The sequence below is a fragment of the Dryas octopetala genome, chromosome 3 (assembly GCF_963921425.1).
Source record: "Dryas octopetala chromosome 3, drDryOcto1.1, whole genome shotgun sequence".
NCBI classification, from domain to species: Eukaryota; Viridiplantae; Streptophyta; class Magnoliopsida; order Rosales; family Rosaceae; genus Dryas; species Dryas octopetala.
Window position 1 is genome coordinate 16,816,701 of NC_141368.1, and position 18,980 is coordinate 16,835,680.

Consider the following 18,980-nt stretch of genomic DNA (forward strand, 5'->3'; position numbering starts at 1 on the left):
GGCAAAAAAAGAATTTAGAGTTCGACTATCTTTCTACCTCACTTATTTTCTTAACAAGTGTAAAAAAAAAAAAAAAAGCTAACTTTACCACTTTTAAACTAGCTTTATAAAATTTTACTGCATTTCAGTGGTAATTTAGTTTTGAAGGTTAATAAAAAAAATTATTCGACTATACTAATTTTTGTTTGTTAAAATTTTTGACTGTCTAGTATAAATATGAGATAACAAAATAAATCTCAAATTTTGAATATATACCAAAGGTGGCAATTCACATTTACAAATCTCATTTGTTTCTAACAAATAACGTATTACCATATATAAAAAAGCAACTTATTTGGTATCAACTTCAATCACTTAAGATTGAGTTTAACAATAGGAGCAATTCTCTTATAAAAGTATAAAAATGTTGCACATAAGATGCGCATTGAACTTGGGCACTATTGGATTGCAATCTTCTTAAATTAAATACAAATATTCCAACGGCTCTAATTTTTCATGTATATAAATTAGAAGAGCGAAACTTAATCCAAAAAGAGAGAAATTTAACAGAGAGACAGAGAAAGACGAGCAAAGAAACAGACGGAGTTGTTGGTCGTTAATCGTTATGATGATGATTAGGAGCGGACTCGAGGAGCGTACCCATATTCCAACAACACCAACCGCTGCACTCATGCATTACATTTTGCTCTCTCATCACTCCATCACTCCATAAAAGAAGCTAATTAAAATCTCTCTCTCTCTCTCTCTCTCTCTCTCTCTCTCTCTCCCTTGCACAACAAGCAAATTAAGTTCCCTTTTGAAGATGAGCAGCACCAGGTCCACCACCACTTTCTTATAACCTTCACCAACAAACTTGTTCCATCTCATTTTTCTCACTACTACACTCTCTTTGTTTCATCATAATGGGGATATGTTTCGGCAAGTCCAAGAGATCCACGGTCGAGATTGTCCCGCACGACCACCAACCCGCCCCCACAGCCGTCCGATTGTACGGCTCCCCCACCAGCCCCCTCACCGCCTACATCCGCTTCGCCCTCCGGCACAAGCCCGTCTCTCTCCGCTTCCTCGGATCCGACTCCGAATACCCAATCATCGAAATCGGGTCGGACCGGGTCTCGGGGCCCCGTAATGCTCTCTTGCAGTACATAGAGTCCCGGTTCCCTCACCCGCCACTACGTAGTCGCGGATTTCGCGACGACGACGACGATGAGGAAGCGCTGTCGTTTTGGGAGGCGGTGGTGAAGCTTACGGAGCTGCAGCATAAGACCATCACGTGGCACATGGAGAGGCTGGTCAGGTGGGTGGTGGATCTAGGGACACGTGGCAGAGGAGGGGGAGGGAAGAAAGGGGTTTTTGATCCGACGGTGGGGAGTCCTCGGATGGAGGTGAGGAAGTTGGCGAGGAGCTACTCGCAGCTGTTGGAGGTGATGTTGGAACACGCGCAGATGGAGGAGAGGGTGCTCTTCCCAATCTTGAACTTCGCTGATCCAGGTAGGCTCTACCTTTTGTTATGCTGATCTGCAATACACCCTATAAAAACTCAGAATTATCATACAAAAATTAATAAATCGTTTTGGGATTTGACCAATCAGTTTTGCTATGTTTGGAGAATAATTCTTGCTATCTAAATTTTATTTGAGATTTTATTTCCTTTTATTTGTTTTTTAAGATAAGAGATGTGTGAATTGGGGTTGACCTAGTTGGTCAAAAACTCTCCCCTCCCCTCTAATAAAAAAAAAAAGGAGGCACATTGCCAAGATATGCAACACAACCCTATAATTTATCACATGCTTTCCCCATCACTCTTTTATTAAATAAAAAAAATTATTTACAAATTGTAGCCGAATCTTTAGGCCCAGATTTGCTTATGTTTAAGTTTCATTTGTTGGGCTTTTGGCCCTATGTAACACACTAACACCAGAAATAAAAATCGACCTTTGTTAACACTTAATATATTGATTAACTAGGAACATATATAAAAATGTTCCAATGAATTGAAATCACATATAAGGAGTTCCTAATCAACATTCCAAGTAAAATGAAATAAAAACCTTAAAATTACTACAGCTAAAATTAAGAAGGTAGTGAAATTGTTGGAAGAGTGAAAGAATGCATGGCAATGGAAAGTGACTTGGTACAAGATGTTATGAAATTGAAATCAAATATAGGGTTATATACTTACATTCTTATTTAGAGAGAATAAAGATGGTGATGTTCTTATTTTAGGAGGTTCATATTTAGGGCCGGTCCAATACAAATGAGGCGCTAAGACAAAAATTATAGATGAGATCTTCTTAATTTGTTAGTTGTTTGTAATCAGACTTTTATATAATAGTTATAAAAATTGATTATAAAGTAAATAATAACATATTATATATATCAAAATACCATATTTCATCAACTTATCTAAGACGAGGAGGCTCAAAACAAGTGCCTTGCTCGCCTTTGACCGCAGCGACCCTATTCTTATTTTTAAGAAATACTCAAGCACAGTGTTATATTGGAAAAGCTAAGGAGGTGATTTAAATATATAGAATCAGTTAATGGAGTCGCCTCCAAAACTAGCACCGGGTGACACCAAACGTAGGATAGCGTCCTATCTATTTAAGACCAGTTGCCCTCCTAGTTCTGTGTAACAACTGGGCCCTAATAGTTGAGTAGTGTGAATGTGTGATTCACACAGAAAATAACATAAACTGCTAGATCAATTTGTAGATTAAATTTTTTTTTTTTTTTAAGTTTTAATAGAATTAAAATATAACAACTTTAATCATTTGTTTGATATGTTGGTGAGGATGAAAAAGGGTCCTTTGGGGGGAATAAGTTGCTTGATTCAAAGTAATAGAAAAGTTGCTTGATTCAAATTTCAAAGTAATAAAAACTTGGCTACACTGGTTGATCGGATCCGGTTATTCATGAAGCAGTGGCAACTGCTCTTGTTCAACTTACAGCTTCTTCTCCTTTGTTCTTCAGGAAAATTCACCACAATTTCATCCAAATATGAAAACCAAAAAAGTTAGATACGGTAAAGGAATTAAGAGAGGGTTGGAGGATCAGGGGTCCCCCTCTCCCTCTGCCTCTGCCTCTGCTGAAGAGTTGACAGTGTATATGCAATTAAGAATGACAATGATGATTATGTGTTGATGCAGGAATATGTAAAGCTGCAAATGAGGAACATGCAAGGGACCTACCCATCATGAATGGCATCAAAGAAGACATCAAATCCGTTGGGGTTCTAGACAATGGCAGTCCTGCCTACCAAGAAGCTCTTTCCAACTTTTCTAAGCGCCTTAAAGCACTACAGGTGACCTTCTTGTCTATTTATGCACAATGACAGTGACACTCTTGAGCATTAGTCATACCTAAGATGAGCTAGTTAAGTGTATGATAAGCCCAGAACTACTCATTGAATCTCTCCACCTGATAGTTTAAAATTTTGGGATCGATATTCAATAGGCACGCTATATATATATATATGCCATTTGAGTGCAAGATTCCATTAGGGAAGAAAAACACTAGGGAAATAAGGCATTCTACATTTCTGATCATGATGCATCATAATACTCCTAAGATACCTGTTTTGTAGTGCAGTTTTAAGATTTACTCTACAGATACTCTAGTGTTATTGGTACGAGACTAAATTAACTTGGATTAATGTTTGGGTTTACTAACAGGAGCATTATAAACAACACTTTTCGGAGGAGGAGAGAGAAGTATTACCGTATATGGAGGCAGTTGAGCTGAGCGAAGAGCGGCAGCAGAGAGTATTAGACGAGTGTTTGGATGTGATGCAGCAATCACACTCACATTTGTTCAATTTTCTTCTTGAAGGGCTACTCCCTCATGAAGCCATGCAGTACTTGGACTTGATCTCCATGTGCAGCAACAAAGAACAAACAACTTCTATGCTTCAAATGATTTAGTAACATCTAGTATTGTTGGCCGCTATGCTAATCGATTTTAATATGCAGACATGAGTGGCTGCGTTTCATATGTTAGCAACTACATGGACCTAGTTCACCTGAAAAGTAAGGGAATGGTATGCTAGGCATAATTGTTTTTTGTTTTTTGACACATACTGGGCAAAAATAGATGAACTTGATTGTTAATTGTAGTGGAGCATTGACTTCATGCATGTTTGCCAGAGTTCTTGCAAATGTGAGACAGTACATAGGAATGGATCACATGAAACTCATAGTGTAACAGAGTATTATTATTCAAAGTTTTTAATAATTCGAAGTTATTAAGCACTTTATAGAGTTTTATTATTTTTAATAATATCAAAAAATAAAACTTTTTGTAATTTGTTAATTTTTATTTTTGAAATTGTTGTACCAAGTTAAAACAACCTAAAATGTGAGGTACTAAAATATAATGTACCCATTACTTGATTTTAGGTATCACATCGCTATTGCAAAATCACAAAAGAAGTTACTTGGTAAGGACCATTAATCCATCCCAAGTATCTTAGAATTTTCTAATCACCTCAATCGGCCTAACCTATTTTCCATGTTTTTCTGCCATATTGTTCTTTGTTCTACCCTTACTATCTTTTTTTTTTCCCTGACACCGAAGAAACATATGACTTATTCTTGAACCAAATTATGTGACCCAATTACATCTTTAGGGTTGCCAAACAAATGTATATATGACTTAATCTTTAAAGATGAGTGCTCTAAAGCTAACCAGTTAGCAAGTTAATATGAAATTAACCATGTTTTTGGGTCCACTACATAACTAATCTCATAATCCAAACCATCAATTATTTAAGCTCTACTTCAAAGATAATCATTTCAAAAAATCAACTAAATTGAAAATCATGTAGTCATCTAATTGAGATAAAATAAATAGACGATCAGTATTTTCGATAAAAGCATAGAAATAGTTGTTATCATAATCAAATGGCTAAATGACTTCCGATTTTGGAGAGTTTTTACAGGAATGATCTTTGAAGTAGGGCCTAAAAAATAAACGGTTCATATTTTGAGATTACATTGTGCAGTGAGCCCAATAGGGTAGTTAACTTTGTATTAACTTACTAACCAATTAGTTTTAGAACATTTTTTATCTTTAAATATGTTAAGACATAGTATAATGCTTTCTCTAGAGATTTTGGGTTTGGTTGAGACCTTGGGTGGTTCAATGTAAAAACTATGGGTTTTATGGGTTTCAGAACAGATGATAGGGAAAGTGAATTTTGGGGTTGTGGTAAAAGAAAAGAGGAGGAAATAAAAAGTTAAAAGTTTTAATCTTGGTCCCGACAAAAAAAAAGTTTGGGAAATTTTAGCGAAATGACTATAACTATACCATGTTTTGCAGTTAAGGATGCAAATTTCAAATTGTTCCAATTAAAGACTATATCTAACGGTTAGTTTCAATCAAGGTCTTCCGTCAAGTTTGTCAACAGATCTGTTAAAAGCTGATCACATGACTTGCACGTGATCAACTTTTAAGGGCAATTTTGTCTTTTTGGTGCGAAATATAATCAAACCCTCTACCCAACCCCCAACTCGATTTTTCGCCCTCCACCTGCATTTTCCCTCCATTATTAAACCCCTGTTACAGATCAAACCCTAACCTAAGTCTATACATACTCTTTTTTGATCAAAACCATTACAGACAACAATCTTGAGGGAAGAATAAAGGTTATGGTTTAGGGAACAGAGGTTACATTAGCGTGAGCATACTCGGTGCCAATGGATCCAACAAGCATGATGTACTGTCACTGTGGAATAACCATCCAGAGAAGAACATCTTGGACTGATTTGAACCCCAGAAGGAGGTTCAATAGCTGCTACAAGGTAAGAAGATTAATTAGGCAATGCCATGATTCTTGCATATTGCAAGTTTGAGCAGCAGCAAAGTCATTGCCTATGGATTGAATAGGCAATGCAGTCGTCGTTGCCTATTAATAAAGGCAAAGACATGGATTATTACAAAAAAAAATCTGGCAACAACGAAGTCGTTGCCTATAAAATAATAAGGCAACGGAAATGGTGTTGCACAATATAATTGGCAACTCGGAAATCATTGTGCAAAGCTCCACAAATTTGGATTTCCAAGCCACAAAGGGCAACAAAGGATTCGTTGCCAATTTCGCAATGACTGTCAAAATCGTTGCCTATAGTTATCGGCAAGGGTCCTAGGACAACAACCCTGGCAATGGCAAAAATTAGTTGTCTATATTTTAGGCAAAGAATTTCTAGCTTTAGATAACAACTTTCAATCATTGCTAAACCCCTATTTTCTTATAGTGTTATTGAACTTTGATATTTTGGTATATAGTCCTTATGTGAATTTGAATGATACAATGGTGGATACCTTGTTTTACACTTTGATTTTTGCAAATAAAATGATTTGGGAATACCACCATGATGCCAAAATTCATATAAAGATAAAAAAATGGCCAAATTAATAACCTAATTCAACAAAGGCTTTTTTATCACCAATAATCCCTCTACTTTCACTCAAACATCAAATTGGTCCCTCAAGTGCATTTTCAATCAATTTCATCATTCATCTTTGTTATCGAACATCAATTTGAACCCTAGACACACTTTGAAAATTCACCAAAAATACCTTGGGATACGAAAAAATTCTCCAAAAATTTCTACGAACTCGTCTTGACTACTACTATTTTTATATAGGGTCAAATTATCAAATTTATTTTCCAGAAAGTTTGGAATTGCCAAACTAATTCCCCAAATTTTTTAGAAAATACCAAACGTCAATTTAATAATTTAACCCCATATAAAAATAGTAATAGTCAAGATGAGTCCATAGGAATTTTCAAAGAATTTTTTCATATCCTGAGCTGTATTTGGTGAATTTTCAAAGTGTGTCTTGGGACCAAATTGATGTTTGGTGACAAAGATGAATGATGACATTGAGTGAAAATGCACTTTAGGAATCAAATTGATGTTTTGGTGAAAGTTGAGGAACTATATGTGATAAAAAACCATTAACAAAATAACAGTTTGCACAATTAACTCAATAAATGTCATAATTCAACTAAAGTGACATAAATAACAAGTAAACTCCTTGTTTCACAAACAATAACCATACATAAGTTCCATGTTCTCCATGACAACAATAAGCCATACAAAAAAGTCTGGGCCACAAAAACAGAGTCAAATTCATCACCCATGAGTGCATATATGTCATCCGTGTCCTAAACCACATAATTCAATAACATAATCACAAGTCACCCAAAAACTGTGCCTACTTCAAAATACAGCTTCTTCAATTCCAGACCATTCAATTCCAACTTGGAAAAAATTGAATTTCATCTGCAAAAAAGTTCCTTTCATCTCCAGACTAACTTCAATTCCAGCTCAATATCAAAACCTCCATGGCTGCCTCTTCTTGGTAGAAGATTTCTTTTTCAGCTTGCCAACTTGTGCTGCAGCCATAGAAGCAAATGGAAGCTGCATTAAGCCCTGTCTTGTTTGGGCAGTTGTCCTCCTTTTAGCAGGGGACTTAAGCCTCCTAGTTTCTACAAATTTATTGGATGGAGGCTGGGACATGGACTTGTTGCAGGTATCATGATTCACTGAGGTGGTAAGCTGACTTGAAGACACTGGTATGCTGCTCGCATTCATCCTCCTTGGTAGGGTGTCAGGCCTTTGTTTCATCCTCGGCTTCTTGGGTTGCACATGACCATCTCCTCTTACTTTCCTAGTTTTAGTGATCTGCATGAGTATCAAGTGATTACTAGTTATCTTATATAAATTTGACCAAATAAAATAACAACATACTTCCATAAGTGGATAGTCACCTGCTTTGGCCTCTTTTCCTTGCCACAAGTTCTTATGTTATGGCCTTCTTTGCCACACTTCTTTCTTAGTTTTACTAGTTCTTTGATGGAATCCATTAAACCCTTCTGTTTGTCTGAGATAATCACCTGACCGCATGAGTTTTCTATCCTTAAGTCATCAATTAGTATATTCAGAAACCAGCTTCATGAAGATTTGTTTTCAATCTCCACAACTGCAAAAGCTATTAGGAACATGTCATTGTTAATATCTACCTCAATAGCACTAAGCAGTTGTCCCTTGTAATGCCTCTTAATAAAACATTCATATATCCCCTCTTGCAAGCAGCAAAACAAATATAACATCTTTTGAACCTTGGAGAATTACCCTCTAAGTCTTCTTTTACCTTAACAATTGTGTTCTCATTTGTCTGTTGAAGGGTTTCCAAGTAATCCCATAACTTGGCATACTGTTCATCAATTTGACCATTTATCTCTTTCATTACCAGGTTTCTTGCTTTGTAGCACTGGGATCTAGTCACTGTTACGTTGAACTACTTATGGACTTGCTTTTGGAATGCAATTGCATCCCATTTAGGGTTAGTTCTAAACTCATCCTCATATCTCCAAGATATCCATATGGCATTTGCATACTGATTGTATAGTGGTGGGGAACATTTATGGTCATCAACGTATTTTTTTATTACAAACAACTTTTGCTACCTATCATATGAGGTATATAATGTCAGCACCACTACAATTATATAAATAGACAACAGTCAATAGACAACGGTTAGTATTTTATCCGTTATCTTAATTTAATACACAACGGGTATTAAGAAACCGTTATATAATGGTATCATATCCAATGCTATTTGGTTGGATAGATTTTTCTAAATTATTAAAAACAATAGTTTTAGGAAAATCCGTTGTGTAGGGCAAGTTACACAAAAATTAAAAATTTGCGGGTCTTTGTATTGTCAAAGCGCACGCCCGCTTTAATGAAACCCTTTTGGCGCCTTAAGTCTTTTTGGGTCAAACCCTCTTGACTTCAGACAGAACACTTAGCCCCCATTCGAGAAGCATGCACTGGGACTGAAGAAGCACTCAGCGCCATTGAACACTTCAACTGCATCCTCAATCTTCACTGCAGCCCAATTCGTACACTCATCGCTCAATCTTCACTCATCACTGGGACTGAAGAAGCACTCGTCGCTCAATCTTCACTCATCGCCCAAGTTTCACTCATCGCTCAATCTTCAATACTTCTGCCATCTTTCTCCTCCTAGCTCCTTCCTTGTCGCCCATTTGTGTGCCCTAATTTCAACACTAATCGACCAAAGAAGCACTCCCGTTCATCATCTTCGCCTATCACTCAGGTAAATTTGGGTTAGGGTATGAAATTTGTTAAATAAAAACAGATTTCAATATGGGTATGAAAAATCAGATTTCGAACGGGTCTTTTCCTCTCTAAATAAAAGCCCCAAATTTGGGTTAGGGTGTGCACTTCTGTTTTGTGGTTAGAAAAGCACCAAATATCGGGGTTTTTTTCCTGCTTGGTTTTGTGCTTTGTTTAGATCTTGATAACTTGTATAATTAATTTCCTATATATGACAGCATTAGTTGAAGAGGTGAATTGCTTAGTGAGCTTGGGGATTGTGAATATAGGCTGCGCACTGATTGGATTGGAAAGGTGAGTTCATCAGGCTGGTTTTCATTTTATTTTTCTTGTTTGGTTTTTTTTTGTTTTCCCTGTTTTGTTGGTTCTGGCATGTAGTTAGGTATAGTTTAGGATTACTCACTACTTTGTTTGAGCTTGGTACTTGCATGTTGAATAACTACTTTGTTTGGTACAGTTTTATTTTTAGACTATTGTAGGGATTGTGTTGATTTCTTGATGCTATTCACATTACTTTTGTTACACATTATAGAAAACATACTTGAATTTGATGGGAATAATAGTTAGGAGTTTGAAATTTTGTATTGAAGTGCATATATAGCTGCTGCCCCTCCAATACCCAAAAATATGTGTGTTAAAGGTACAAGGTTTATGGGTTCTGGTATAGTGGTTATGTTTAGTTTGTGTTAATTTCTTTTTGTTTTGTTTCAATAGAGTCAATATTTGGTATGATTTTATAAATGATATGTTTGTTTTTGGTGAAAGATGGATAAGTCATGGATGTATGCGGATAGGAGATCAAGGGCATATGAGTTAGGGATTCAAGAATTCTTCAATTTTGCATTACAGCATGCTAGAAACCCAAACCTCATTCATTGCCCTTGCCAAAAATGTGGAAATATGAGACAATTTGGGATTGGAGTTATAAGGGATCATCTCTATTTAAATGGGGTTGACCAAAGTTACCAAACTTGGATATGGCATGGAGAAGTTTCAAGTAGATTTGCGAATGTAGGTAGATGTGTGGAGGAACAAGATACTAATTTTGTTTCCGAAACAGTGGATATGGTAGATAATGAAGAGGAAGAATGTTCAAATGATTGTAACGATTTCATTAATTCGGTTGGGGATGGCGATGAACCTTTATATCCTGGTTGTGATAAATTCACCAAGTTGGGAGCACTTGTAAGATTGTACAATTTGAAAGCAAAGCATGGATTGAGTGATGCGAGTTTCACTGACTTCTTGATTGCCTTTGGGGATTTTCTTCCATCAGGTAATAAAATACCCACGTCTATGTATGAGGCTAAGAAGACTTTGTGTGCATTAGGTATGGACTATGAGAAAATACATGCATGCCCTAATGACTGCATTTTGTATAGGAATGAGTATGCTGATGAGGTTAATTGCCCCAATTGTACTGTGTCAAGGTGGAAGTTAAGTAAGGATTCAACTGTTAAGGAGGGAGTGCCCGCAAAGGTGTTGTGGTACTTTCCAATTATCCCAAGGTTTAAAAGGATGTTTCAGTCTAGTAAAACATCTGAGAGTTTGACTTGGCATGTTCATGGAAGAGTGAATGATGGTAAGATGCGGCATCCTGCAGATTCCCCGTCTTGGAAGTTAGTGGACTATAAGTGGCCTGAATTTGCTGAAGATCCTAGAAACCTAAGACTCGCACTTGCAGCTGATGGTTTCAATCCCCATAGCTCTTTAAGTAGTAGATACAGTTGCTGGCCTGTTCTACTTGTCACTTATAACCTTCCACCATGGTTGTGTATGAAAAGAAAGTTCATGATGATGAGTCTATTAATTTCTGGTCCTAAACAACCTGGAAATGATATAGACGTTTACCTAGCACCTTTGATTGATGATTTAAAAAGGCTATGGCAGGGAGTTGCAGAAGTGTATGATGCATACAAAGGAGAGTATTTCACTCTAAAAGCTGTACTTTTATGGACAATAAACGATTTTCCAGCCTATGGTAACTTATCTGGATGTGTGGTAAAAGGATATAATGCATGTCCAGTATGTGGAGAACACACAAAACCCCACAGGTTGGTTCATGGTAATAAATGCTCATACATAGGCCATCGAAGATTCTTAGCACGACATCATCCTTATCGAAAGCAAAAGGCTGCATTTAATAATTGTCAAGAATTTTCTCCACCTCCTGTGCCATTAAGTGGGGAAGAAGTATTGGCAAAGGTGGAAAGCCTTAATTTCTTACCTTTTGGGAAGAAAAAGTGGCCCCGTAACCGGGTGGAGGGTGATACAAGAGCGTGTTGGAAAAAGAAGTCAATCTTTTTCCAACTCGAATATTGGAAATCTCTTCATGTTCGGCATATTCTCGATGTTATGCACATTGAGAAAAATGTATGCGATAGTATTATCGGTACATTGTTGAACATTCCTACCAAAACAAAAGATGGGCTTGCAGCTCGTTTAGATCTCCTGGACATGGGGGTACGTACTGAATTAGCACCTATTGTTGGAGAAAAAAGAACTCATTTGCCTGCAGCTAGTTGGAATCTTTCGAGGGAAGAGAAGAGAACCGTATGCAATTCTTTTTTTGGTATGAAAGTCCCTCAGCAGTATTCTTCAAATGTTAGGAGTCTGGTATCAATGGAGGATTTAAGACTTGTTGGCCTTAAGTCACATGATTGTCATGCCTTCATGCAACAATTACTACCCGTGGCCATCCGTTCAGTTTTGGAGAAGCCTGTGAGATATGCTATAATCAGATTTTGTTTCTTCTTCAATGCTATATGTAGTAAAGTGGTGGATACTTCTATACTAGATAAGACGCAGGAAGATCTAGTGGTTACACTTTGTTTGCTCGAGAAGTATTTTCCACCATCATTTTTTGATATTATGGTTCATTTAACGGTGCATCTTATTAGAGAAGTTCAGTTATGTGGACCAGTTTACTTTAGGTGGATGTATCCGTTTGAACGGTATATGAAAGTGCTAAAGGGGTATGTTCGGAATCGGTATCGACCCGAGGGTTGCATTGCCGAGTGTTATATTGCTGAAGAAGCTTTGGAATTTTGCTTTGAACATCTTTCTCGTGGCAGTACTGTTGGAATCCCATCAAGACACAATCAGGGATCTTCTAAGGAATGTAAGCCCTTATCCGGTGCTTCTATACATAGGGTTGATCGTGAGCTTTTGGACCAAGCCCATCTGTTTGTATTAGAGAATACAAAGGAAGTGACACCTTATATCGCGTAAGGGAAATCTGACTTCATTTTCATGTTCATTAATTAAGTCTTTGAGTAGCACAACTGTCAATATTAATTGAGGATTCTAACATTTTTTGTAGTGAGCATATGAGCTATTTGAAGGCTACACATCCTAGGTTCAAAAAAAATGAAAAGTGGCTGCAAGATAAGCACAATCGCACTTTCATTCTTTGGTTAAAGAATCGAGTAAGTGTTAGTTTCTTAAAAGGATGCACTAAGCTATATAAGTAATTCCTAGCTTGTATGTAAATGAGTGTTTATCCTTGCAGGTTAAATCTGACCTCAATTGTGAAACTAATGACATACCAGACACGCTGAGTTGGCTCGCTGATGGGCCATGCATGGAAGTCCCGAAATTTAATGCTTATTCCATTAATGGGGTTCATTTTAATACTAAGACTCGTGATGCAGTTCGGGCTGTTCAAAACAGTGGCGTGTGTTGGGTTGGTGATACAATGCAAATTTCTAGTGCGAAAGATAAAAACCCCATAATCACAGATATGTGTTTCTATGGGGTGATTCAAGAAATATGGGAACTTGACTACTTCAAGTTTAGAATTCCTATCTTTAAGTGCGATTGGGTTGAGAATACAAATGGAATTAAAATAGATGATCTAGGCTTTACTTTGGTCAATCTTAGTAGGATAGGTTTCAAGCATGATCAATTTGTTTTGGCTAGCCAAGTCAAACAAGTCTTTTACGTGGAAGACCCTGCAGATGCTGCATGGTCTGTTGTTCTATCAACCCAAGATAGAAATTACAATGATTGCGATTATGATGATGAGTTAGGGGATATTATAGTGGATCATGAACCTTTTACCAGAGATCTTCCATCCATTGAGACATTTGATGACATTGTTAGTGAAAATCCTACAAATTGCATTAGACCTGATGGTGAGGGTATATGGATTGATCAGTAGTATCAAAAGGGCATTTATCTAAGGTAACTGGTTTTTTTGTTTTGCTTGAGCCATGACTGTGTGTTTATTTTTAATGTGTGATTTTTGGTTAAGTGTTTTTCTGGTTATATAAAGCTTTTAATCCATGTATCTGATTATATAAAGCTTTTAATCCATGATTGGTATTGTTTTGCAGGTGCTTTACTGCATTCTTTGCATTCTTTGCAAAATTTAGCAGAAACTACAGATAAGTAAAGGTTAGTTCTATTAATCTAATTGGAAGGATATGTAGCATATCTCTATGACACTGCCATTCATGAGTTTTTACTTGGTACTGAAAATTAAATCTTTAGTAGTAAATTCTATAGGTTTCAATCATTTATTTATTTATTTTTTACAGTAATCAAAATCAGCTGAGCCCACTTCAATGGGTGCAAAGGCAGTGGCTTCCTCCAAGAAGAAGACCTCCAAATCAAAGGCAGCTGAGCCCACTTCATCTCAATCGAAGGTGACAAAGGACACTGCCACCACCGAGAGCTCAGTTAATGGAAAGAATAAGAGGGGGATGGTTACAATGCCTCGCATTGTAAGGCGAAAAATAATGAAAGTCAAAAAGGCGGTGGAGTTCAATGCAAAAGGGCAGCCACATGGGAAGGCAGCGACCGAGATGCAGTCTTACATTGGGACTTTAGCACGTACAAAGGTCCCAATTATCATAGACACTTGGAAGAAAGTGGATGATCATGTAAAGGCCAAAATTTGGGAAAATGTAGAGGTAAGCAACATTTGTCCCACATTTATATGACTAGTACATTATCATACTAAAACTTTATAAAATTACAGTTTTATTAAGATGTAAATTGTGTAACGTGTGTTTCTCTATGCAAGTAGATGGCTTTTGTGCTACCTGCTGAATGTAGGAAGATGGTGTTAGCATCTGCATCATCTAAGTGGAGGGAATTCAAGTCTAGACTGACTACTAAATATGTACTCCCTTACAAAGACCAACCTGATTTATTAATTGACCCTCCTAAAGAGTATGAATTTATTGAGAAGGCAGATTGGAAGGTCTTTGTGAACTCTAGGATTTCGGATCAGTGGGAGGTAAGATATTAATTATGCCTATTTTTTCTTGTTTGAAAATGCATGTAACTGAAGTAGGATAGGGTTACAGATTATATTTATAGCAGTTTTTGAAATACAATGTGTGGCTTCTAAAATGGTTTAAGAAATTGAAACCAAATTGTGCATCATAAAAACATGCATGCACCTGCAAGTACACAACATACAGCCACAACAACCACACAATTCAAGTCACAGGCTCACAGCTGTTAGCTACATATGCATTAATGTGCAACTAATGCAGATAGCATATTACTGTACCAGTAATAAATCCTCCCTTTCTGTCCTGGCTCACAACTAATGCAGCTGTTTTTGTACATGTGTATTAAATCCTCCCTTTCTGTCCTGGCAAGTGAGCTGCCAGGACTTTGAATTGGGATGACCATGCAAGTGATCCTTGGCCTGGTCTGCATGTCAGCTTTTTCTTTTGTTTTATTTCTATAAAATTGTTGTTTTTAAACTTGTAAATAGAGTCATCACTGTGTGGAAATATTCTATTTTGCAGCAACTTCACAACGAACAGGTGGATAGGATATCTAAGCATGAGTATCGTCATAGACTATCGCGTAAAGGGTATGCTGGTTTGGAGGATGAACTGGTTAGTGTGAATTTTAACTGCCTTGGTTGAATATATATATTAAGATGTTAATCAAGTTTATTAACATGTTAATCATTTGTTTGTTTTAAAGCTGAAAACAATGCCTGATGCGGAGTTTGATCGGGCATCCCTTTGGATTAAAGCACACGAAGATAAAAGTGGGAAGATCCCAAATGCAAAGGTAGCGGAGACTGCTGCCAGAATTGTAAGTAAGCTACTGATATTGTATTGATTATAATCCTACCAATGTTGGATCTGACAATGTTGACTTCTTTTTAAATTTGAAATCAACTTTATTTGTCCTTGTTTATTTATAAGACATATATTGTTTCAGGAGGATTTGAAGAAACAGGTAGCTGATGGCACATTATCTATTTCTGGTACCACTGATGTGCTAACAATGGCATTAGGGACCCCTGAGCACTCGGGGCGAGTTAGAGCTGTGGGAGGTTATGTAAAGCCTAGTTCTTACTTTAGGCTCCCTCCAAGAAAGAGTATAAAAGACACAATCAGAGATAGTGTCAAACAGATCATGGAAGAGGAGCGGGAGAAGATAATAGCTGAGGAACGAAAATATTGGATGGAGAAAATTCATGAAATAGAGGAAGGGAAGAATTCCAAGGCTGAGGGACCAACCCCTGAGATGTTAGCCCCTAATCCCGGTACTCCATCAACTCCTCATACTGTTGGATATGGCTCTGATAAAGCAAGCACCAATGCAGTCAAGAAGACTCTTATTCTGAACAAAGTTGAGGACAATATTGAAGAAAATGTGGAGAAGGAAATGAAGAAGAATGCTGAACAGCAGGTGGACAAGAAAGACACGCAGAAGATCGATGTGGATGCTGATTGTGTCCACCTGGAATCTGGGCAGGACAAGAAAATTGTTTTGAAGGTATATATTTCATCCCAACTTATTTGAATTCACATACAATAATTTGACTATAAACCTTGTTTCAAAGTATTATTATAAATTTATAATAATACTTGGCCATTACCCCTCTCTGCATGTACAAATTAAGTAGTCAACTAATACAACATATTGATTTTTGATGATTATAAGTACTCCATTGAGGTTTGAATGAATTGAAACCCAGCCCTACAATTAATTTTTATAATGTTATATGTGCTTTGGATGTGTGCTGGGCAGGACAAGATTGTGTTGAAGAAAGCAAAAGATGAGAAGCAAGATAGGATGAAGGGAATTGTGTTGAACCTGCAAGCAATGCCTACGCCACTGAAGTTGTTGTGCATGTATGCACAAAATGTAATGAATGAGGGATTAACAATCAACTTTGAAATAGAGGCGGACGTTTTTGGGGCAGCTCGTAGAACCTACATACTGTCCGAAGATATTACCCAATTTGGTGGCATGGTTGAAATATCAGCCAACTGTATTGTGGTTTACATGAGGTAAAAAAAATGAATAGGGGATTTTTACATATTAATATCCAGCAAAAAAGATGAGATTATTCAATCATGCTAGCTATTTGACTTGCTAAATATTTTTTAGGTACTTGTACAATGTGGTGAAGAGATCAAAGATGGTAAACATGGTTGGTTTCGTAGACCCTGCTCGAACTGGTGCAATAGGGTGTGGAACTGTAACGGAAAGAACACGGCACTTGGCAGATAGGTTCGCCACGTCTTCTAACGATAAGATTTTTTTAGTCCCTTACAATTCCGGGTAAGTTATTCAATGTTAAAATATCTTTGATTGTCAATGTAAATACACATTTCCAGCCATGTAATGTATTTAAAGAGAATTTTAAATGCGTAGAAATCATTGGATGTTGACGGTTATCAATCCGGAGAAGGAGATTGTCTATTTTATGGACCCAATGAGAAGGCGTCTGATCGGTGATGAATGGAGAACTGTTGTGGACAAGTAAGGCTGTAATTTTTTTGTCATCAGTTTATAATTTCACTCTATATCTCATAAAGTGTTGAAATCATTTGGTTTTTCGATCATGCCACAGCGGGATTAAAATATTCAATGCTCAAGTGAATAGGCAAGGGCGTAAAACAATAATTTGGAAAAATATGGCGGTAGGTTGGCTTGTTTGCTTTAAACATCAAATAACAAATTGCTAAATGAACTATATATGTGCTCATTCTAATTAATGTTTATTTGTATTTAGGGCATTCCTCAACAACCAAGTGACAAGGAGTGTGGTTATTTTGTTATGCGCTTTATGAAGGAAATAATTGAAGATGAGGGCTTAGCTTTTGTGAATAAGGTATGAATTAGTCAGCCAACCTGACATTATGTTGGTCATGCTTTTGGTATGAGCAGTGATATGATAATTGTCTTTTACTTCGACATTTTGAACCCTTGCTACTCTTAGGAGCTATATAATATCATGTCAAAATGACTTATAAATTGTTTAGACCTTGAGCTTCACAATGTAATAATAGAATATGCTTGCTCAAGTTTTGGAAGTGTTTGTTGGCGCCACCTTGATAGTCCCAGGAACCTCAACTGCTTTCAATTAACCGAACAAAGATGGGAAATGGGTCTTAGAAATAGATGAATTTTAAATTGAGACCATAGATTAACAAATGCCTCTTACCCCCCCAAAAAAAAAAACAATATGAACAAATGAAATGCAAGCAGGGATAGTGACATGCCATCACAAATATAGAGGGCCAGGGAGGTTGGGACATTGAGATTTAGAACTAATCCTCTTCTTTCTATTTGTGGTGTTACATCATTATCTTTGTTACATAAAATTTTTGGTTGAATTTTATTTTTAATTAGTACTCCATGTTTGCCTTGTTTCAGTGGGAACGAAGGCAGGACAACACTTATACCCAAGAAGATATCGATGAAGTCCGGGCTGAATGGGCAAACTTCGTGGGCCAGTTTATGTAGACATTTCTGGTTGGATTTTTGCATGACACCTTTTTTACGTAGGCCATATGTTTAGCTAGACTAGCTTTGGGTATATATGATATATTGATTACTTTGCTAGATTAGCTTGGGATGATTGATAGGCTAGCTGCTGGATAATATTTTGATATATATATGGCAGCAATTAGGTTGATTCATTAGATTGATGCCTAGTTTTTTGGAAAGGTATATATGGAGGGTTTTTGTTTATGGCATATATGGCTGGTTTTGTGAATGAAATTGGGTTAAGGGAGCAAGGTACATATATACAATTACTACCTTTAAATATCTTATATTATTTGGTTATATTAGAAATTCCAATCCTTTATTATTGTGAATTGGTATTTTGTAAATGTATAATTTATTAGGAATGTTAATTATGAAGGGAATCAATTAATGGTTGTACCAAAACAACCTATCTCATCAATCAGATTCTGCATTGTTTGTTCATAATTGCATTGTGGTCAAAGACAATTGGGAGTTTCTAAAAAGTGATGTAAACAGGCACATTATACAACAGTTTTTCGATCAAAAGCGTGGTCTGTGCCCCTGACTTACATTGGTTCAATATAATAAACCATTGTCTAATTCTTAAGAATACCACACAAATCTTAAGAAGCCATTGTGCTAAGTACCTTCATACAACAGTTTCTAATCCAAAAATCGATGTACCAAATAAGTATATACAACGGTTATATGGTTAATATTTAATTTTCTTAATGCATGAATACAACGGTTTCATATAAAACACCGTAGTTTGAAACACCTATAGACATGGCAATACACATATTATTCAATAGATTAGACAACGGTTTTGAACAAAAACCCGTTGTTTTAATGGCTATTACACCTCGTGTTTCGACCTAAAATAGTTGTAAAACCAATTCTTTACTTAACATAACCGTTGTTTAACATATATATAAACATCGGTTTTTAAACATAAACCGATGTTTAAATTGGCACTCAACAACGGTATCTTCCAAATCATTGATTTTAAAGGTCGTATATACAACGGTGGTTAATATATAACCGTTGTGTAGGTGCACCAGGACAACGGATTTTATCCGTTGTCTA

At 36.6% G+C, this 18,980-nt stretch overlaps 3 protein-coding genes across 3 annotated transcripts; all 3 read left to right on the plus strand.

The window, feature by feature from the left end:
- Positions 1-552: 552 nt before the first annotated feature.
- On the plus strand, positions 553-4,243 carry LOC147291417 (hemerythrin HHE cation-binding domain protein). Its single transcript, XM_086237792.1, has 3 exons — positions 553-1,491; positions 3,150-3,304; positions 3,675-4,243. Exons 1-3 carry the CDS (start codon positions 903-905, stop codon positions 3,921-3,923), a joined length of 993 nt encoding a protein of 330 aa, XP_086093918.1. The 5' UTR covers positions 553-902; the 3' UTR covers positions 3,924-4,243.
- Positions 4,244-9,917: 5,674 nt separating this feature from the next.
- On the plus strand, positions 9,918-13,314 carry LOC147291418 (uncharacterized). Its single transcript, XM_086235941.1, has 3 exons — positions 9,918-12,379; positions 12,475-12,580; positions 12,664-13,314. The coding sequence occupies exons 1-3, from the start codon at positions 9,918-9,920 to the stop codon at positions 13,312-13,314; spliced, it is 3,219 nt and encodes a 1,072-aa protein (XP_086092067.1).
- Positions 13,315-16,377: 3,063 nt separating this feature from the next.
- LOC147291419 (uncharacterized) lies at positions 16,378-18,244 on the plus strand. The gene is made up of 6 exons (XM_086237928.1): positions 16,378-16,426; positions 16,527-16,700; positions 16,794-16,901; positions 16,993-17,062; positions 17,155-17,253; positions 17,799-18,244. Exons 1-6 carry the CDS (start codon positions 16,386-16,388, stop codon positions 17,886-17,888), a joined length of 582 nt encoding a protein of 193 aa, XP_086094054.1. The 5' UTR covers positions 16,378-16,385; the 3' UTR covers positions 17,889-18,244.
- The last annotated feature ends 736 nt before the right edge of the window (positions 18,245-18,980 follow it).

Excerpts from the sequence above, each read along its gene's own strand:
- LOC147291418 (XM_086235941.1), top strand. The coding sequence starts at position 9,918 with ATGGATAAGTCATGGATGTATGCGGATAGGAGATCAAGGGCATATGAG. Across the intron at positions 12,380-12,474 it reads GAAGTGACACCTTATATCGC|TGAGCATATGAGCTATTTGA; the intron begins GTAAGGGAAATC and ends CATTTTTTGTAG. Across the intron at positions 12,581-12,663 it reads TTCTTTGGTTAAAGAATCGA|GTTAAATCTGACCTCAATTG; the intron begins GTAAGTGTTAGT and ends TTATCCTTGCAG.
- LOC147291417 (XM_086237792.1), top strand. The coding sequence starts at position 903 with ATGGGGATATGTTTCGGCAAGTCCAAGAGATCCACGGTCGAGATTGTC. Across the intron at positions 1,492-3,149 it reads CTTGAACTTCGCTGATCCAG|GAATATGTAAAGCTGCAAAT; the intron begins GTAGGCTCTACC and ends GTGTTGATGCAG. Across the intron at positions 3,305-3,674 it reads AGCGCCTTAAAGCACTACAG|GAGCATTATAAACAACACTT; the intron begins GTGACCTTCTTG and ends GTTTACTAACAG.
- LOC147291419 (XM_086237928.1), top strand. The coding sequence starts at position 16,386 with ATGGTTGAAATATCAGCCAACTGTATTGTGGTTTACATGAG. Across the intron at positions 16,701-16,793 it reads TTAGTCCCTTACAATTCCGG|AAATCATTGGATGTTGACGG; the intron begins GTAAGTTATTCA and ends TTAAATGCGTAG. Across the intron at positions 16,902-16,992 it reads TGGAGAACTGTTGTGGACAA|CGGGATTAAAATATTCAATG; the intron begins GTAAGGCTGTAA and ends ATCATGCCACAG.